The 15345-nt window shown below is 54.5% G+C and overlaps 1 protein-coding gene across 6 annotated transcripts in view; it reads right to left on the bottom strand.

The window, feature by feature from the left end:
* The window catches only part of SLC39A11 (solute carrier family 39 member 11), a 282444-nt gene that overhangs the window by 226163 nt on the left and 40936 nt on the right, over window positions 1-15345 (bottom strand). For all 6 annotated transcript variants that reach the window (XM_075562156.1, XM_075562157.1, XM_075562155.1 and 3 more), the window contains exon 4: window positions 12652-12810. In XM_075562156.1, coding sequence (XP_075418271.1) covers window positions 12652-12810 — 159 coding nt within the window. The remainder of the gene's footprint in view (window positions 1-12651; window positions 12811-15345) is intronic.

Here is a 15345-nt window from a genome sequence, read left to right on the forward strand (position 1 = left end):
TTATAGGAGACACCCGGAACAAGAGATCCACGCCTCTCCCCACCCCACTCTACCTCTACCCCTACCCCACTCCATGCTGCCACCTGCCAGCGTCTCAGGCATCTCCGACAAACACTGGAGGCAGGAAAGATGCAAACTAAAACCCAACTCACTGCCATTGGGTCCATGCCAACCCAGTCATCCTACGGGACAGGGCAGCACTGCCCCGGTAGGTTTTCAAGACTGCAACTCTGCACGGGTGCAGAAAGCCTGGTTGCCCTACCATGGAGTGGCTGGTGGCTTCAAATCCCCAACTTTGTGGTTTTCAACCCAACGCGTAGCCCATGCCACCACCATGGTTCCCGGAGCAGCAATGCCTGTAATGCGGATGACCCCTGAAGTTTGCAGATCACAGCGCCAAAGTATGGACTCTTCATCTTGAGATTGTCCCTTCATGGCCTGCAGGAGCTTCTCTCTCTCTCTCTCTCTCTCTCTCTCCCTCCCTCCCTCCCAATAGTAAGGCACAAGTTCAAAAGGAAAGATGCAGGTCCTAGAATCACAGAGAACCATCCAAAGAGCCCCGGACCAAAGCAAGTGATAAGTAACCTTCACCCAGTGGGGCTGCTGACCTTGGCTGAACATCAAAGTCCCTGGCTGGGAGTTTTGGTTTTTCTTTTAATCGCCTAGACCCCGTCCCAGATGGGATGAGGCTGACCCTCCAGGGGGGAAACCAGGTGTGGACCTTTTTCTAAAGCCCCACAGGCGGGCGATCTGCTAGCCTCTCCCCACTCCCACCCTGTCCTGACACACACCCTGACCCTGGTGCATTCTGAACGGGAGCAAGCATGAGTCTTCAGCATCCAAGAGAGTAAATAAAGCATGAAAAACCATGTAACAGATTCAAATCCCAAACGAAGCCCTCCCCCGCCCCTGGCATGTTTAATTGCCTATGCCCCTCTGCCCCAGCCCCGGCCCAGCCCCTGCCCCCGCCTTCAGGTCACAGGTAGTGTAAGCCATGTTATTGTACTTAATGTAGTTGGAAAAACAAAACACTTTTTAAAGTGCCATTAGCCTATGGTACTTGACTGAATGCCATTTTCCTAAATTCCTACGTTGTCCGTTCCGAGTTCCACTCACTCCCTGATGTTCACAGCTGTGTCTTCTCCTTTTGAGTCATGTCCCATCGGCAAAGGAACGTCCCAAGGTCTTGGCTCCCACAGCTTTCCTTCATCGGACTCATGACGGTCGCTTCCTCTCAGCAGGCTGCTCTTCCTCAGTCAGCCTCTGAGTCTTCCCACCCGGGCCTCAGCTGGCACGCTCTCTGACAAGGCTCCCCTTGTATTTGTTAGGTCTTTTTCAGGAAGTGGCAGTGTTCCCGTGCTATCTCTGGGATTTTTCGTGGCTAATTCCTCTGGAGCGGACGGCGTATCTCTGCTCCATAGTCGGTCCTTAGTCTGGAAGCCCGGCTGAAACCTGTCCACGCTGGCTGGGCCTGCTGCTAGGGTTTGCGATACGAGCTTCCGGCATCACAGCAACACACAAGACGCCACAGTCCTGAGGGTGATTCTTTTTTACTTTTACTGGGGGCTCTGACATGTCTTATCACAATCCATACATTCATCCGGTGCGTCAAGCACAATTGCACATGTGCCGCCATCATCCTTTCCAAAGCGTTCTCTTCCCACTTGAGCCCCCTGATATCAGCTCCCCATTTTTCCCCCTTCCTCCTCTGCCGGCCAGCCCTTCCTCACGAACCCTTGATAAGTTATAGATTATTATTTTCCTATCTTATATAGCCCTCCGACGCTTCCCACCCACTTTCCCATTGTTCGTTGATGCTAACCAGCTGGGTTGTCACTGAACCAAGGGACTCTAACTCAAGGCAGCGCTGTGGGCAGCAGAGTGGAACTGTGCTTCCCTGAGCTTGCCGTGGCCGGCTTCTCAGGTGCCCATCATCTTTCTGAGATGTGGATCAGGCCTTCCCTCCAGCATGTCCCTGGGTGGCCTTAAACTGCTATGATCTGGTTAAGAGTGAAGTGTGCTCAGTGTACTACCCAGGGCCTCCCCTCAAAATCTTGAGCATTTTTATCACCTCCACACCGTCAGTCCAGTTACCTGGCATGGTAGTTACATCATCTCATGTCACCTTGAGGGTTTTAAGAGTGAATGGGGTGAAACAGTGAAGTCTAGTCTGTCAATCGGCTCAGAGCCTGATGATGCTGTGGGCATGGCCTTCTCATGAGGATTCTGGGAACTTCCACTCTTTCCCCTGAAGGCGGGACACGCTCTCTCTTTCTGCTTTGTTCCTGTAGAGGAGACACTCGGGAGCTGGAAGAAGCCACGTGAAGATGCTTCCACCGCCACTGGATCCACAAGACCTTCTACCCACCTGCCTGTGATCTTCCTGCATTCGGCATCATTGCATGTGCTGCGTGAGTCTGAGTGAAACTTACGGACTAGTATCAGACAAATGGGCTAATATTGGACTTATGGACTTGATCTGAACTGGGCTGGGATGGTCGCTCAATATCCAGTTGCTCTTTGACATAAAGCTCTCTCTTACACTTATATGAGTGTCTCTGGATTTGTTTCTCTAGTCAACTCAAACTTAACACACCTGGTCCTTCCCAAGCCTCCTCCTTCCCAGTGTCTCTCAAACTCCCACAGCCTAATATTGCAACAATCTCCAAACTGGTCTCATTTGCATCTGTTTCTCACACATCTAATTCACTCTATTAATCTCATAACATCTACCAAAATGTCGCTGTTAGGATGATATCACGGCCTATACAATCATCCCTAGATCCTCTGGGCACCCAAGTTCATATCATCATAGATCGCCGACTACTGAAACAGTATTTGAATGTAGCCTATTATCTCGCCAGAGCTCTAGTGGCATGGTGGTTACGCATCGGGTTGCTAACCACAAGGTCTGCAGTTCGAAGCCATCAACCATCCTATGGTAGAAAGATGAGGCTTTCTACTCCTGTAAACAGTTATAGTCTCACAGGGGCAGTTCTAGCCCGTCCTATAGGGTCACTAGGAGTCGGCATGACCCAATGACAGTGAGTTCATCATCTTGCCACAAGGAGCCCTGGTTGGCACAGTTGGGTAAGCATTGTACTGCTAACCACAAGGCTGGTAGTTCAAACCCACCAGCGGCCCCTTGGGAGAAAGATGAGGCTGAGCTCCCACAAATTTTACAGTCTCAGAAATCCTATGCTGGTTGGGGTCACTGTGGTTGGAAACAGCCTGAGGGCAGTGGCACTGGGCACTGTCTTGCCATCCTCCTCTGTGGCATCCTGAGCAGAAAGCACAACGGAATTGCACTTCTATATCGGGAAGGTGGTCAGAGGGAGCTGGACGGAGTAGGTAGACGTGGAACTTTCCTGCCTTGGCAAAAGGTCAGAGTAGAGGGGAAGAGGTCATGGGAATCCAAAGAACAGACCACAGCCATCTAAGAAGGCCAGCCTCGGTGACCTCCACTCCCAGGGCACCCTCAGAGCCTCGTCCGAGTCGGTGCCGACCCACAGGACCCCGTGTCCAACAGAAGCAAACAGTGCCTGGTCCTGCTCTGTCCTCACAAGGGTTCCTGTGCCCGAGCCCACGGTTGCAGCCACCGTGTCCATTCATCTCATGGAGGGCCTTCGTTTTCGATGCCCCTCCACTTTCCAGAGCATGAAATCCTTCTCCAGGGACAGGTCTCTCCTGACAACACGTCCAAAGTAGGTGAGACCAAGTGTCGCCATCCTTGCCTCTCAGGAGCGCTCTGGTCAGACTTCTAATGAGACAGATTGCGCCGAGCCTAGAACAGGGGCCCAATAACCCCCAGTCTACCTACATGTCTTCCTGAAGGGAAAACTAGATACCAGAGCTTTTTCTTGATGTTAATAAGGCTGGGTCCCAGACCCAGTCCTCTCTGAGCCCTCAAAGAGTAGACTGGACACAGAGACACCAACATGAGGTACAGCAGAAGCCCTTCCGATTGCCTATGAACCAAGGACTGCCCAGGGCTACCAACAAGGAAGTAATCCAGCCTCAGCCAAGACCCTGATTGGGAATTTCCGCCTCCAGATCTGTGAGAAAATCAACACCTGTTCCTCAAAGCCACCCCCCTTTTGGCACTGCGTTGCAGCAGCACTAAGACATATATCACACAGGGGAAAGGCTTCAGCTCCTTTCGCAATGCAGCCCCAGCCCCATGCAAGGCCACATGGCCACGCCCACCCCCAGCGTCTTCCTGGACATCCCAGGAAGCTGCAGACATGCAGCAGGCAGGAAGAACCCCTCCCCTGCTCCCAGCTGTCCCCTGGACTTAGATGTTGGGTATCAGGAGGATCCAAGCACCAGCTCTCTCCACGTCACACTGGTGCTTGGAGCCTCCCAGAGTGATGGAGCCTGCAGTCTGCTTCACCAGGCCCAGCACTCACCTTTGTCAGAGAGCCCCTTGGGAGAGTCAGCCTCTCCCGTGCCCCCTGCCTCAGCACACACTCAGCAGCCGCTGCTTCCCACTCACTGCTGGCAAGCTGGCACGTCCGTTCCCTGGAAACCAAAGTCCTCGTTCGCCCACATGCCCGAATATGCTGCCCCTCCCCCCACTCCAGGGGCCAGTCCCAGGCAGCCCGGCTTTCGGGGAGCAGGGAGGGGCATGTTCAGCGGGTGCACTTGATCAGAACACAGTGTCTACACGAAACGTCTCCAGTGACAGCCGCTGGGTGGGCCACCGTGATGCCCAGCCCTCCCAATCTTGTGGTTAGCTGCCGTCTGGTGGATTCCGACTCTCGGGGACAGAGTAGACCTCCTCCAGAGGATTTTCACGTGTACCCTTTGGAGAGCGCTGGTCTTCCGAGGCGCCTCTGGGTGGGTTCGAACCGCCAAGCTTTCGGCTAGCAGTGGAGCGCCTATGTAGGTGCCACCTACCCACTCCCTCGGATCGCCGTGCCATGAATATCAAATCAGAGAAGATGGACAGAGGGTAAGCAACAGGGGTGGCTATGAACCCTGCACCTTCTTTGGCCTAGCTCCACACAGAATCGGTGGGTCCGCAGCTGCCTGCCCCAGCCTGGCACCCAGCCTCTGCTGGTGGCACATCCATGCCCCCACACTGGAAGAATCTGCTGCGGCTTCCACTGCAGCTGCCCGAAAGGCTCTCATGAAGCCGTCCCAATTCCAGCAACACACCAACCCCAGGATGCACCTGCCGTGGGTAGCATGTCTCTAGCTCCACAAACCAAAAACCAAACTCACTGGCATCCAGTCAATTCTGGCTCAAAATGGCCCTCTGGGACAGGGTAAGACTGCCCGTGTGCATTTCCCAAGACTCAAACTCTTTACAGGAATAGAAGGTCTCGTCTTTCTTCCATGGCATGGCTGGTAGTTTCGAACTGCTGGCTTTGCACTTAGCAGCCATCATGTAGCTGCTATGTGCGCAGGGAAATGAAGCAGAGGGCCAGTCTCGGCTGCTGTGGGTACAGCTTGCCGTTGTGCCATCGCTTGGCTGTGACTTCGTTGGGAATCATGGAGCCAGCCCTGAGACAGGTCGCAGCATGGGGATCCGCGGGGCTTTCATTGGCTGATGTTCACAAACAGATCACCAGGCCTTTCTTCCTAGTCCTTCTTAGTCTGAAAACTCGGCTGGAACCTGTTCTGTGCCTAGCAGCACACCAGCCTCCACTGGCAGCTGGGTGGTGCCCGCACATGAAGGGCAGTGGCTGGGACTGGGAAGGGAAGCCGGGTCTCTCGCAGGAAAGGTGACCACCCTACAGCTAGCTGGCCCTCCTCAGACCATGGCAGGCTGATCCTGAAATACTGCCTCGCCCTTCCTTGACTCTGTGAGGTATGGTCCACATGGCTTTTCCCGACCGGCCTCCTCGGACATGCTCTTATGGGAAGAGGAATCTGACTGTCTCAACATGAAGAGAATCTGCAAGAGAAGCAGATGCAAACACCCCCTCTGGGGGGGAAATAACTGCTCCCCACAACAGCTGTCACTTCCAGATCCTTGTCGCCGGTGGCCCTCACAGGCGACCCAATATTGACAGCAGCACAGCCTGGGGGGGGCATCTTTCCCTCGGGGGGGGGAGGGGGGCTCGTTCTGGGAGGGCCATCTGGAGGACCACCAGGAAGAACTGGGCAGGATCAGAGGCAGTGGAGAAGAAAGCAGCAAGGGTCCCCTGGCCCCTGGGGCCTGACCTGGTGGGGCCATCAACCAAGACACCCCTCTCTGCCCTTCCCATGGCCACCCAGTCCCTGGGGCAGCCTGGGCACGGTGAGGAATACCAAGGGCGGGAGGGGAGGCTCCGGAAGAAACCGGTCAGGAAGCAAAGCAAACTGACACCGAGAACACAAAACGACGTTATGTTTCCAGACTCACGCATAAAACCCACCACGGGACTCACAGCAACCCGGCAGGACAGCGCAGAGCTGCTCCCCAGTGATCAGAGGCTGGAAATCTTTACGGGAGCCGACAGCCTCATCTTTCTCCCACAGAGAGCTGCTAAGGGGTTTGAACCACCGACCTTCCGGTGAGCTGCCCAATGCTCAACCCGAGGCGCCCCCTGAGCCGTGCCCCAAAGTCCCGCTGTCAGGGAGCGGATTCTGACCTTGGCGATCTGATAGGGCAGAGCAGAACTTCAACTGAGGGATCTTAAGGGGGCAACTTCATCTTCCTTCTCCCCTCGGAGGACCTGGTGGGGCCTGAAGCGCTTTCAGCCAGGTTTGTAGCCCGGCGCTTAGCCCACTGTGCCACCAGGGCGACCTGGGTTCCTGAGTGTCCAGACGCATGCATATTCAAAAGAGCCGAGCAGCCACGCTGCGAGCAGGCGTGAACTTGGAGGGGTGCATGCTCCGTAAAGCGGGGGAGCGGCAACCTAGAGGGAGGCCCGCGCGGGATGGATGGGCACCGTGGCTGCAACCATGGGCTCAGGCACAGGAACCATTGCCAGGAGGGCGCAGGACCGGGCAGTGTTCGTTCTGTTGGACAATAAGGTCGCTGTGGGTGGGAACCAGCCGGAGGGCACCTCACCCCAGCAGCAGGTAAGTACTGCCCGGCGAAGGCAGAGGCGGATTCCAGGGACGGACGTCAGCACCCGTGCAGACACACACACACACACACACACACACACGCTGGTTCATACAGGAGCACAGAGGACAGAGCTCCGATGCGTCTTGTCGCTAGCAAGACGACAAGATAACACAGTGCGTGCTCACAACGCTCTAAGGAATTAACTCTGTTTCTGCTTTTCCTTTAACAAAGAGAGAAGCCGGGAAAGGCGGCCACCCACCAAAATCATGGTAGTGATTGACAGCTTGACCTCTGGGCTTGGGAGAGGGGAAGAGTCATACAGGACTTTCACTAATTTGTGTGTATGTGTGTTTGTGTGTGTGTGTGTGTGTGTGTGTGAATCACGAGAGTATATTGAGGCACCTAAATGTTAAAAAAGAAAGAGATGAGGTTTGGGGTCACACACACCCTCCTCCATCCTACCTTCTCCCATCCAGGGAAGAAACCCACTGCTTTAAGATGAACCAACCCTTCAGGATGTCCCCCTGTCCCCTGAGCTTCGGCATCCGTGACCTTGTAGTTCCATTTGTCCATGAGCCTTCTGAAGCCCCCTCGTAGACGCCAGCCCGCAGAGATCAGAAAAATCCCAGCACCTTCCAGCGACTGGTCAGGGACCAGCCTGTTTCTCCCAGCCCAGCAGGAAGGGGCCACCGGAGACTGGCCCCCTTGGGAGGCCTCGGTGGCACAAAAGGTTGAGAGCTCAGCTGCTACCCAAAAGGCTGGCAGTTCAAACCCACGCAGGGGCGCCTGGGCAGAACGGCCTGGCAGTGGAGCTCCTCCCAAAGTTCACAGTCATGGAACACTCCCCGGAGCACAGGTGGACCCTGACATCCGAGTCACCAAGAATCAGAAAGGGTCCCATGGCAATAAGCCAGGTCTAGTAGGGGACATCTTTTCCCAGGTCTAGCAGGGCACATCTTCCCGGCTGTCCCCTGCTTCTCTGCCTGCTTGCATGAAGATAAACACATACTGCCATCTAATGCATTCTGACTTACAGCCACCCTGCAGGCCAGGGCAGGGCAGGGTCCACCTGCCCCCTTCGGGTGTGCTAGACTTCAGGTCTTTACGGGAACACACAGCCTCTTCTTTCTCCCTCGGAGCGGCTAGGGAGTTCAAACCCATGACCTTCTAGATTAGCAGCTCAGTGCATAACCACCTTGGTCAAAGAAGTCTCTGTTGACCCGTGCAGTTCCTGCATAAGTTCCCTCAATACCCTGGTGTCTTAGTGGTTCTGTGCGGGGCTGGGATCCCGCAACATCAGCAGTTCCAAGCCACCAGCTGCTCCGCAGGAGAAAGACGAGGTTTTCCACACCAGTGAAGCGTGACAGTCTCAAAAGCCCACAGAGCTGATTCTACTTTGCCCTATCGGGGTCCCAGGGAGTAGGAATTAGGAATCCACTTAATGGCAGTGGGTTTGTTGGCAAATGGCAGCCCGACAACAGCGCCAAGTTTCGAACGTGACTTGATGCGTCGAAGTGCGCACAGCCACACCGCCTTCCACGGACAGGCTGTGATGAGCTCAGCCTGAGCAGTGTGTGACTTCAGCCCCATCGAGGCGGCAAAGCAGCCTGCTGGGCTGCCGAACAGACATGGAGTCGGAGACTTGAGCCCTTTCCTTCCCACCCGCCCAAGAGCCTTGCTGCTCTCCACCTGCCCCTGTGCCACCCAGCCCCCACGACATCCAGAATACAGACAACCAGGGTCAGCGGCTCTGATGTCCACAGGTGGAAGCTGGTCTTGAATGACCATGGCCAGGGCCTCAAGGCAGGGCATCGGAGCAGAATCGAGCCCATAGCTGCCCTTAGTGGACTTTCCAGATTGGCTCCTTCTTCCTGGGGACACAATCACCCAGTAGGCTGACTCCTCCTCCCAGTCCCTTGAGCTGTGGACACCAGCCCTACAGGACACGCAGAGTGGCTGCTGGGGTTGTCTGCAGTCCGGGATAAGAGGCCCTCTGTCCAAGCTGCACCTTAAGCCTCTAACCCGTCCTTCACCCTGTTACTTTAGCCACTTGCGGAGAGTAGAGTTTGGTCCTCGGTGGGCTACACTGGGGCCTCGCAGAACGTTCCACAGCCCGCGGAGCCACTGGTTCATAAAATCTCAAGAGCAGATGTCAACTAAGTCCACGTGGAAGAAACACATCAACATCGGTGCCCAAAGGATTGTAAATCATAGAACCCCAAGTCGAGGGAGGAAATGGTATCAGAGACCCAAATGAGAGGCGCTGGTTGGCAGAGGGCTAAGGATACCAGAGGAAGCCCAAGATACATTTGTGGGATCTAAGCTTCCAGTGATTTCCTTCTGTCCGTGATAGAGGGATGGGAGGAAGGTGGTAACTGGACAGAACATTGGAGAGATGACTTTGGAAGCTCAGAATCATGAACCTTCGACAGACGGTTAGACAGTGTCGGTGGATCCTCCCTCCAGAATGCATGTGGGGCCTGATCTGGTTTACAACATTTTCTGCATTTTGTTGTTTTTGTCTTTCATATTGGGGTTTATCTCAGATGTATTTTGTCAGTGGGGGGTGACCCTCTTGAATTGTCATGTTTTTTTCTGGTTTCAGTATATGAAACCCAAGACTAATGAACCTATAGAGACAATAAGCAGAATTAGGGTTCCTGGGAGGGGGGGGGGGTGCAAGGGGGAATGGGGACTGGAGCAAAAGGGGGAGCTGATGTCCAGGGGTTCAAGAAGGAAGAAAGTGTTTTGAAACTGATGGGGGCAACAATTGTAAGATATAGCTTGATGTGACGGAATGCTATGACACCTGTATCAGCTCCCAATAAAATGGGTTTGGGGGAAAAATAAATAAATTCCCTTAAAACAAAATCCCAAGAACAGCAGGAAGCCCCCTAATGACCAAAAAACTCAGCCCCTCCCCTCTCCCGCACTCCATGCCCCCCCACCCCAAGCCCCTGTTAATCACATGAACTCAAAGTCAAAGCCCATTAATGCAGCCGGACACCCTAAAGCATCCGGTAGACTCAAGCTGCTGCCCTTTCCAGGTTCAGCAAGCCAATTAATAGCGAAACCAAGGGAACGGCTAGCCTGCTGCCTCCAGGCGCAGCATCGGAGCTCCGTGGCCTTGCTGTTAGAGATAATCCTGTCTATCTAGAAGCCCCTCTGAGACAAGCTCCCTGACTCACATCAATAGCAGGAGGCCCTTCCTCCATGTCCTAAAACAAAGGTTTTGTGCTGGGCTGGCCTATATGCCAAGGAGGCCAATGAGCCCCTCCCTGCCTTCTTGAGGCCCCCATACCCTATCTACGCCTTTCCCTGGGATCGGCTATACATATTCCCAGCAAAAATAAGAACAAACATGAACCCAAGGGGGGCAGGGCGGGGGCACGGGGAATGTGTTGCTGCAGAGTGCAAACTGGCCAATTACTGTTTACTCTGCCCAGAGAAAGCCCCAACCAGCAGACAGCTGACCAAACACATCTGTGCTCCGCTCCCAGGGTGAGTGAGGACGGCCCGGCGAGGCTGCGGGAGCTGGTGCCTCTTAGAAGCAGGGCTTCCAGCCTGTCCCCCTTCCAGTTCGAACCCCGGCTGGGGATTTGCAGTTGCACCCCAAATATACTGGACCTGGATCTCCGTGTTAACAAGATCCAGTGGCAGGGAGTCCACTGGAACAGATTGGATGGAAACCCTACAGAGCAGCTGGTTAAGCCCAGGTGGGACCAGGGGAACAACTCAGACCCACTTGGCTGACCCCATAAGACCATTCAGGAGTTCAGGCCCATGTCACCTACTCTCCATCTTTTTTTAAAAATCATTTTATTGGGGTTCGTGCAACTCTTATCACATCTATTCATCCATCCATCCATTGTGTCCAGCACATTTGTACATATGTTGCCATCATCCTTTTCAAAACATTTTCTTTCTACTTGAGTCCTTGGTATCAGCTCCTCATTTTCCCCTTTTTCCCTCCCTCCCTCTCTCCCTCATGAACCCTTGATAATTTATACATTATTATTATTATTACTTTGTCATGTATTACACTGACTGATGTCTTCCTTCACTCATGTTTCTCTTGTCCATCCCCCTGGGAGGCGGTTAATGTAGATCACTATGATCAATTCCCTCTTTCTCCCCCACATTCCCTTTCCCCTCCTGGTATGGCTACTCTCATGATTGGTCCTGAGGGGTTGGTCTGCCCTGGGTTCCCTGTGTTTCCAGCTCTGGTCTGTACCCGTGTATGTCTACACCCCTGCGCTTCTTTCCATGCCACACAGAATACACCCCAACAGCACGTTTGCTCCAAAACCCAGGACGGATTTGAGAGCAGAGTATGACAGCCCACATGGAGGACCCCAGAAAGCTATGCCAGGGCAGGTCAATGGACCTTCAAGGAAGTCAAATGCCCAGGGACAGAGAGAGACACCCACCCGAGGGCCTCTCCAAGCAATGCATCCAGCATTGTGTGGTCCTGAGGATAAGCCCTATACTCAGGAAACCACTCCCTGAATTGCGTTGGGTGTTTTCGGCGGGGGCAGCCCACACTGAGGGTGGTCAGGCTAGATCTCCTTCGTCCCAAGGCCTGGCAGCCAAGTTTCCAAAGACAGCTTCCGTCTGCCTCCTGGGGTGCATGTCCCATTGGTTCCAGAGAGCCTGGCCTATCCTACTACGCCATGACCCAAGAGAAGAAATGGCCTTGAGCCTCACTCTACCCTAAATTGTCCTTCTTGGGCTTCCTCCCTCTCTGTGTAAACAGAAGACTCAAACACAGGGCCCGCTGTGCCAGGGGCTTCTGCCTACCCCTGGGCAGGTAGGCATAGGGGTTGGCTTGGGGTATGTGTTTGTCCAGGGTTCTCATTGACATCAACCCCACACAGCTACTAAGAGCAGAGTTTTCATCCACGGCATTCCGCTACTATCACACGCCCTAAGGTTGGTGCTGCTGCCCCGTGAATGGGCTTCTCAACCCGCAAGGCCAAATGTTGGCGAAGGACCTACCAAGCCTGACTCTCCCAATTCTGGGGCCGTTTTGATCTGCCCTTTCTTTGTACTGTGACACATGTCAGCATCGTCAGCTCTGTCCCGACTCTTCCCTTCGAAGGCTAGAGGTGGGCAGGGTGGTGGGAAGGGTTCTTCAAGGACAGGAAGGAGAACAGGAGTTAGGAGCCTCACAGCCCACAAATGGCAGATGCGGGCTCAGCCCCTTCCCGTCTTCCCCACTCAGACCCGGGGCATTGTGGATACGGGGCTTCGTCAAGGGTCTTAGGCTACAGCTGGACGTGCTATCTACCACCCCCTCGGCATCTTAAGCTCCTCAAGGCCAGGCTCAAGATCACGGTGCTTTGTTTCTCCAGTTCCAGGCCCACTCACGCATGCGGTGCCACACTGCGCGCCGCTCCGTGGATAACGAGACCTGGCATTCAACGTCTGAGCTTAGTAAATGTTAGCGGAGGGTGTGACTCATCATGGGACCAGGAGATTCTCTCCTTTAAGGAAGATCAGCAAGAAGTCTGGGGCTGCAAAGCACAGGCCTTCTGATGGTACAAAATACCTGTTTAGAGATGGATGGCTGGTGTGTTGGGTGTGAGCAGACACGGGTTTGGGGCACAGAGAGTTGCTGAGATCCTGACGGGACAGGAGGTACTCACCAGGTGAGGCATCAGCAGGTCAGCCAGGTAGACAAAAGCAGCTCCCAGGGTGAAGCCGACAGCGACAGGCAGGAATGCAAAGGCACCGAAGCCGCCAGAGGACATGGCCATCTCGATCGCGGGGGCCAGCAGGGACCAATAGGAAGCTGCTAACATGACCTGCAAAACCACAATGAGATTCAGATGAATGAAGCACCTACCGACTGATGCTGCGGCAACAGTGACCAAAGGACCAGCCATGCCGGGCTCTGCCGATGACACATGCAGAGTCAACCAATCCAGAGCGACAGAAAGCGGAGGTGTGGTTGCAAGAGGCCAGATAGAAGCGGTGGGTACATGGCATGGCAAAGACGCTAAAAGTCACTGAACATGGTGTAGCTTGAAATGGTGGTGTTGGTGGTGGTATTGGTAGTGGTGGTGGTGATAATGGTGGTGGTGGCCGTGGTGGTGATGGTGATGGTGATGGTGGAGGTGGTGGTGATGGTGATGGTGGAGGTGGTGGTGATGGTGATGGTGGAGGTGGTGGTGATGGTGATGGTGGAGGTGGTGGTGATGATGATGGTGGTGGTGACGGTGGAGGTGGTGGTGATGATGATGGTGGAGGTGGTGGTGATGATGATGGTGCAGGTGGTGGTGATGATGATGGTGGAGGTGGTGGTGGTGGTGGTGGTGGTGGTGATGGTGGAGGTGGTGGTGGTGGTGGTGGTGATGGAGGTGGTGGTGATGGTGATGGTGGTGGTGATGGTGATGGTGATGGTGGAGGTGGTGGTGATGGTGGAGGTGGTGGTGATGGTGATGGTGGAGGTGGTGGTGATGATGATGGTGGTGGTGACGGTGGAGGTGGTGGTGGTGATGATGATGGTGCAGGTGGTGGTGATGATGATGGTGGAGGTGGTGGTGATGATGGTGGAGGTGGTCATGATGGTGGAGGTGGTGGTGATGCTGGAGGTGGTGGTGATGATGATGGTGGTGATGGTGATGGTGGAGGTGATGGTGGTGATGGTGGTGGTGGAGGTGGTGGTGATGGTGATGGTGATGGTGGAGGTGGTGGTGATGGTGATGGTGGAGGTGGTGGTGATGGTGATGGTGGAGGTGGTGGTGATGATGATGGTGGTGGTGACGGTGGAGGTGGTGGTGGTGATGATGATGGTGCAGGTGGTGGTGATGATGATGGTGGAGGTGGTGGTGATGATGGTGGAGGTGGTCATGATGGTGGAGGTGGTGGTGATGCTGGAGGTGGTGGTGATGATGATGGTGGTGATGGTGATGGTGGAGGTGATGGTGGTGATGGTGGTGGTGGAGGTGGTGGTGATGGTGATGGTGATGGTGGAGGTGGTGGTGATGGTGATGGTGGAGGTGGTGGTGATGGTGATGGTGGAGGTGGTGGTGATGATGATGGTGGAGGTGGTGGTGATGATGGTGGAGGTGGTCATGATGGTGGAGGTGGTGGTGATGATGATGGTGGTGATGGTGATGGTGGAGGTGATGGTGGTGATGGTGGTGGTGGAGGTGGTGGTGATGGTGATGGTGATGGTGGTGGTGATGGTGGAGGTGGTGGTGATGGTGATGGTGGAGGTGGTGGTGATGGTGATGGTGGAGGTGGTGGTGATGATGATGGTGGTGGTGACGGTGGAGGTGGTGGTGATGATGATGGTGGAGGTGGTGGTGATGATGATGGTGCAGGTGGTGGTGATGATGATGGTGGAGGTGGTGGTGATGATGGTGGAGGTGGTCATGATGGTGGAGGTGGTGGTGATGATGATGGTGGAGGTGGTGGTGGTGGTGGTGCCGGTGATGGTGATAATGGTGGGTGGTGGGTGGTGGTAGTGGTCATGGTAATGGTGATGTGATGGTGGTGAAAATGGTGGAGGTGGTGGTTGGTGGTGATGGTAGTGGTTGTTGTTTTTGGTGGTGGTGATGGTGATAGTGGTGGGGGTGGTTGGATGGTAGTGTTGTTGGTGGTGGTAATGGTGGTGATGGTGGCGGTGGTGGTGGTGGTGGTGATGGTGGTGGTGGAGGTGGTAGAGGTGGTGGTTGGTGGTGATGTTGGTGGTGATGGTGATGGTGATGGTGATAGTGGTGGGGGTGGTTGGTGGTAAGGGTGGCTGGATGTTGCTGAATCAGGTCCCACTTACATCACCCCCATGTACAGCAGAATGAAACGCTTCCCGGGTCTGTGCCAACCCAACGACAGCTGGAGCTTGAACTGATTGGGCAGCCACTGTGTGAACCCATCTTGTTGAGGGTAACAATGAGATAAATTCTAAATCAAACTCACTGCCATCAAGTGGCTGCTGACTCATTGTGTGTGGCCCTACAGGGCAGGGTAGAACTGCCCCTGTGGGTCTCCCCAGACTGGAACTCTTTACAGGAGTAGGAAGCCCCAGCTGACTCCTGAGGAATGGCTCGTGGTTTCTAACTGCTGACCTTGCGGATCAATGTCAATGGGTCACCAGTAGGCAACCAGGGCCCTTCACCACAGTGTAGGACCCAGGAAAACAAAACCATGAACTATCCGTTCAACCACAGGAGGCCTTCAAAGCAGGGCCTCGGCAGCCCAATCGCACATGTGCTAGGTCTTCAATAGGAGGCGATAGGTACTGTCAGGAGCTGTACTCATTTTAAACTGTTTGGAGGATGCTGGAGCAGCCACCTCGCAATTTGTTTGTCCTCTAGCCTCGGGTTCCCAGGCTC

Source organism: Tenrec ecaudatus, chromosome 10, assembly GCF_050624435.1.
Source record: "Tenrec ecaudatus isolate mTenEca1 chromosome 10, mTenEca1.hap1, whole genome shotgun sequence".
NCBI classification, from domain to species: domain Eukaryota; kingdom Metazoa; phylum Chordata; class Mammalia; order Afrosoricida; family Tenrecidae; genus Tenrec; species Tenrec ecaudatus.